The sequence below is a fragment of the Schistocerca piceifrons genome, chromosome X (assembly GCF_021461385.2).
Source record: "Schistocerca piceifrons isolate TAMUIC-IGC-003096 chromosome X, iqSchPice1.1, whole genome shotgun sequence".
NCBI lineage: Eukaryota > Metazoa > Arthropoda > Insecta > Orthoptera > Acrididae > Schistocerca > Schistocerca piceifrons.
Genome location: NC_060149.1, coordinates 125,556,467 through 125,562,770, shown reverse-complemented (window position 1 = coordinate 125,562,770; position 6,304 = coordinate 125,556,467). Strand labels below are relative to the sequence as shown.

General features: G+C 35.6%; 1 protein-coding gene across 1 annotated transcript in view; it reads left to right on the top strand.

Moving 5' to 3' along the window:
* Window positions 1-480: 480 nt before the first annotated feature.
* LOC124722210 (dynein axonemal intermediate chain 3-like) overlaps window positions 481-6,304 on the top strand; it is a gene marked incomplete at its 5' end in the record, with an annotated part of 287,800 nt that continues 281,976 nt past the window's right edge. Inside the window, one exon of the mRNA XM_047247406.1 lies at window positions 481-570. Coding sequence (XP_047103362.1) covers window positions 481-570 — 90 coding nt within the window. The remainder of the gene's footprint in view (window positions 571-6,304) is intronic.

The following is a 6,304-nucleotide window of genomic DNA, read 5'->3' as shown; positions in this document are numbered from 1 at the left end:
ACACTTTTGTTAAGTTTCATTGAATTCGAAATACAAAACTTTCATATATCGCTCTTTTGAAACCAGTTCCATTACCTGAGACTGGAACGAATTCATTCTTTCGTCAAACCATCTTGCTTTACTAAAACTGTCATAGTATTTACGTTTTACATTTATCTGTGTGTGTAAGTGTACTCGCATTGTCATTGTTTTGAAGAAAGGAAAAAGTCCCATGTTACACAAAAGAACGTAACAACAGTTTAGAAAATTCTCATTATCGTTCAATCCATCATTCTTGGAAAAATTTATTTGATGAAAAATACTATAAAAACATATATTTACCTTCTGAATAAACACATCGAAAACAACAGTTTGTGGATGTTATTATATATCCTTTAGACATTTCGTTGCTGAGGAACTGCGCCTGATGTACTGGTTCCTTTCTAGAAATTCACAAGGGAGCAGATACTTATCCTTTGTGATAACGTATCTGGAAAGGAGAAAAAGTACTATATCTGCGTGACAGAACCAGCAGAAGATACAGTGCTGAGAACTGTCAACCAGGAGAAGACCGTATCAGAAGAGAAAGTCGTAAACGCAGTCAGAAGAAAAGTTAGGCCATGGAGAAGCCTGGGCAGTTCTATGGATGTCGACGTCGATGTACTGAGAAGTAGCCGTCCCTTGGTAAGTAGTTTCCAGATGGAAATTAACTGTCCTACTCTGCTTTAAGATTAATTATCACCTCATAAAAAAAAAAGAATACAGAAGTTGTCAGGGTGAAAGTAGTTGAGTGCAGTATTAAAATAGACTTGAGTATACGTTTTACTTTGTTTGTATGCAACTACATTCCAGTACTTTGTAGCAAATTTCACAGTCACAGCCCATCTTCTATAGAGGACCTTCTCAGTTTGTAAGCACGGGACTTTTTCTGCAAGCGTAACCAATAAGTTACCCACATCGAGCGGTACGCAATACGCTCCAGTAACCCACTGATTTTTCACATACCCCTGTTCTAGACTAAGTCGTTCTTTTCCCTATGAGAAACTTAAAGGGTGTGAAAAGCCCCGTGGCCTATACAGTGGCGAAAGAGATAGACATGCGTCCTTTTCCTTTGGTATGTAGCCGTCATAAAGCTGCTAACACCTTTAATTTTTCTAAATTCTAACAAAACCACTTTATACTGAAATATTGTAGTAACTCAAATTTTCTACAGTAAGCTTTTCCAGAGAAGGGTCTCCTGTTGTTCATGAGCCAATGGAGGAATAAGCAAATCTTATGCTACTGAAATATTGTAGTACCTCAAATTTTCTACAGTAAGTTTTCCAGAGAAGGGTCTCCTGTTGTTCATGAGCCAATGGAGGAATAAGCAAATCTTATGCTACTGTATGGCTAGATACTTTGCAAGGTAACTATTTACATTCTTTATCATGAAAGCGGTGTAAAAAATATCTTTAATATACACAGAGATGATCAATTCTCATCACAATAAATTTCTTGTTTCCAGAAAATTCGCAACTTCTTTATTCGTCTCAGCAGTAATATGTTTCAGATCATGGCTAACTGTCACTTACATGAAATATTTAATGATTCTATCAAAGCTGCAATAACTGGTATATCTTTATTTGAATTAGTTGTTACAAAATCTAAAATTCACGTTGATACTGACATTTATGACTAACCCTAATACTTAAAGTTAACAAACAAAATTGACAAATATGTTACATTGTTTTTAATCAATATTCATAAAACAAAATATTTTAATGTAATTTTCCTCAAACTAGTCAGGCTCCACTAACATACTCATAAGAGATGAGATTTCAGTTACTTTCTTCCTGAATAAAAGTATTAAGAACACAAAGATTATTCCTTGTAAGTTGTGTAGAAATTTTTGAATATGATTGTTTAACATATCATGAAGTCTCTTAGACCCTCCAGTGTTAAAGTATTCTTTAACTTCTTATGAGTAATATTAAATAAGAATTAATTATATCATATTAATAATATTAACAGTATCTGCCTTACTTTCAGTAAAAGTATCTTATATGGTATTCATATTTAATTTCATAGTATTTATTTGTAATTTCTTATTGTTTTGTCCGTTCCATTACTTTAATATAGTCTCAGTTTTAATGTATTAGCCATCCAGTTGCTAAAATAGTATTGTGAATTACTAAGGGTGCTTTTCATTGTCTATGTGAATTGGGGAACAGTTTCTCACGTTTATTCATGAGTTCCTTTTCCTTAAATATAATCTTGAAATTCCCATGTTATACCTACCAAAGACATGACAAGTGTTGAGTGGAACTAACTTCAATGAATAAAAAGCTTTTTAATGTCACAGACATAACTAGATGTGCCTGTAAGCAGTTATAACTCTGAACGTTACGATGAGTGACAACCAGTTGCAGGCAAAAATCATTATACTTGTTTAAAAGTTTATTTTATAATATCTCAACAAGTATATACAAATAAATTAATATAAATGAAGCTTATACATTAAATAAAGTAATCATAGAAAATAGTGAAAAATTAAACTGAATTAAGAGAAAAGTATTTGTTATTTACTAGGTATTACCCAACAGATTCAGATTATTTATGGTGATAAAATTGGAACTGGAGTAAAAAAATGAATGAGGAGTGAGATTTGCAGAGTTCTGCATACGACAGTTGTAACAAATACCATATTTAACGGATACTATATTCCAGCATCATTCAAGGAGGAGATATAGATGGAAAGACCCAGGAGACTTACGAAGGGCAAAGACAGACTTCATACAGGTAGTAGATAGACTCAAGAATCAGGTGAAGAACGGTAGAAGCTACCCTGAAGCTAATATCAACAGCGACCAGAATCTACTTATGATGCGCTGTGAACTAAAGTTCAAAAGATTAAAGGTGAAAGAAAAAAGCAGTGGGAGATTTCTAAACTTGAAGATGAATATATCCAAAATCAGTACATGGCACAAACAAACAGTACCATTAAGGATACCAGAGAACACATGGGGATAGAACAGAAATCGAGTAAAATAAAGAATTGCATATGTCGTATTAGGAAAAAGAAATGGGAGAATAAGAAAGAATGGATAAGTCAGGAAGTCATGAATATGATAATGGAAAGTAGACAGTATAAGATCTTGAAGGATAAAGAAGGAATGGATAATCGCAAGACCTTGAGGAACAAGATTAATAAGAGCGCAAAACAATATACAGAACAGCATTTAAAAGAAATCTGTGCATGAAGGCACGACAAATTGACATGGTATACGTAGATGTATAAAAGTTAATCGAAATAAGAAAGGTAGAAACAGTGAGCATTAAGGACAAAGATGGAATGTTAATATATGATGAAGAAATTATAGTGAAACGATTAAAGGAATACCTAGAACACTTATACAGAGAAGACACAGCAATTTGACTATCGAAAAGGAAGAGGAAGTAGAGCTGGATCATGTAGAGGCTCCTATAATGCAAGATGAGTATGAGAAAGCACTATACAGGACCTCAGAGAAAGGAAGGCTCAGGGAGCTGTCGCTACACAAGAAGAACTATTTAAAAACTTGGGAAGTGAAGTGAAATTGGCACTTTATGACTTGGTGTGGGATATTTACAGATTATGAGAGTTACCAGACGACTTTGTTAAATGCATAATAGTTCTATTAGCTAAAAAAACCTGGCGAAAGAACATGTGAACAACACCGAACATTGAGCGTGGTGTGCCATGCATCGAAAACAGTTCCCAAAATTATTCTCAGGAAACTGGAAAATCAATAGAGGGACAATTCTCTGACGAACAGTACGGTTTTAGAAAAGGGGTGGCAACAAGTGAAGAAATACACTGAGGCAAGTGATAGAGAAACAGCTGAAGAGGGGTAGGAGTACATTCACAACGTTTATACATCTTGAGAAACCATTCGACAGTGTCAACAAGAATGTATTATTCTGTATCCTTCACCAATTAGAAATCAGTTTTAGAGAGAGAGAATATCACTTAGATATGTGAAATCAGAATAGGGAAAAGTTAGCTGTGATAATAAAGAAGAATCAGCTAGCACTGAGTGTGGGGAACGGCAAGATTGCACCCTGCCCCATATTTATTTCATTTGTACATAGAGAAGGCAGTCGACAGGGTGAGAGAAGAAGTAAACATAGGAGCAACAATTGATGAGGATAACGTACACATGCTGAGATTTGCCAGCGATATAGCACTAATTCCAGAAAGGGAAGGAGACCTGCTAAAAATACTGAACACATTGGATAAAATAATGGAGGAGGAATTTCGTATGACAATCTACATCTACATATATACTCCGCTAGCCACCAAGCTGTGTGTGGTGGAGGGCACAATTCGTGCCAAAGTCATATTTCCCCTCCTCTGTTCCATTCGCGGATCGCGCGAGGGAAAAACGACTGAGTGAACGCCTCAATACGAGCTCTAATTTCCCTTATCTTTGAATGGTGATCATTGCGCGATTTGAAAGTTCGTGGTAATAATATATGCTCTACATCCTCGGTGAAGATGGGATTTCGGAATTTAGTGAGCAGCCTCTTCCGTTTAGCGCTCCGTCTATTGGGCAAGTCTGTCCCACTTCAAACTTTCTATGAGATTTGTAACGCTCTCGCTAAATGTACCAGTCACGAATCTTGCCGCTCTTCTTTAGACCTTCTCAATCTCTTGAATGAGACCCAACTGGTAAGGGTCCCATACAGACGAACAATGCTCTAAGACTGGACGAACTAACATGTTGTAAGCTATTTCCTTTCTTGAAGGCCAATAGACACGTATGAAACGAAAGTTATAGCCTGCAGTATAAACAAAGAAAGCAATATAGCAGGAAAGTTGGTAAGTGAAACAGTTGAGGAGGTGAACGGGTTTAATTACCTGGGAAGTAAAATCAAGAGTCATGGGAGAAGCTATAGGGAGATAATATACAGAATTTTCCAGGCCAAGAGTGCTTTTGATAGGAAGAAATCATATTCACTACGAAGAATATAAGCCCTGACGTGAAGAAAGATATGTTGAAGACCTACGTGTGGAGCATTGCAACTTACGGCAATGAAGTTTGGACGATAGAAGTGAGAGAGGAGGGGAGACTCGCTGCATTCGAAAGATGGTTCTATAGAAGAATTATGAAAATCAGATGGAAAGAAAGGATCACGAACAATGAAGTTTTCATCAGAGCAAGAGAGAAAATATGCTTCATGAAACATCTAAAGAGAAGAAGAGCTCAGCTGATAGGAATAATTGAGGGAGCAGAAATTACAGAGGAAGCCCAGACTGGAGTTAATTAAACAAATAATGGAGGATACGAATTATTCTTCATACTACGATCTGAAACGGAAGGTGGACAAGCGAGAAGAATGGGGAGCTTCTTCCAACCAGACTCACGGCTGCTGACTGGAGAGAGAGAGAGAGAGAGAGAGAGAGAGAGAGAGAGAGAGAGAGAAGAGGAGCAGAGGGAGGATTCAATATTCATTCTTGCAGATGACAGGTTTATAAAAACAATACAGCGTTTCCAGAGTAACAAATATAATTACATCGTTCAGATTAGTCAGAAATTAGCATAAAGAAATTTTTTTCCTGCTCATACAAAATTTCAGGAATTAATGATAACTTTAATTTAAAAAATTGTTTTTCTTTAACAAAGGGTTATATCTATTAGTTACCAGTATAAGCCATTTTCTGTAAATAAAAAGACAAAATATTGTCATTGCCTAAATATGATTCAGATGTTAATGCTGACATTATTGACAGATACATATTTACAGATTATGACGAGGTTATTCCACACTATGAATCACATTTCACTGCATCAGTCTAAAACAACAGCTGATGCATAATGGTCCTATGAAGTTGTACAGTTTAGAACTTAGAAATGAAAACGTGCATCAAAGGAATGAAGATGTAGGGATTTTATTTTGATATCAGCCTGAACACAAAATAATGGTGTTTAATAAAATTATATGGTCCTTTAGAGATTCTCTAGAAAGTTATGTTAACAATATCTCTTATTTTGATAAAAATTGCAGTTAATGACTGATTGTAAGGTACCCACTGTTCCAAAAATGTGTGCAATAATTACTAAGAACGTATTCATACTTAGAAAAAAAGAATTGTTCAAAAAGTTGATTTATTTGGCCTAATTTATTATATACAGGGTGGTCAGAAAACGTCTGAAACGCTTGTGGCGATGTTGCAGGGAAGATTGTACAAAGACATATACGTTAAGGAAAAAATTCGATACTCTGCTTTTTCAAGTTATTTAACATTAAAATCAGCATTCAAGCAGCCTGCGAGGAGCGGTGTTGCCTAATGAGTGCTTTGTTT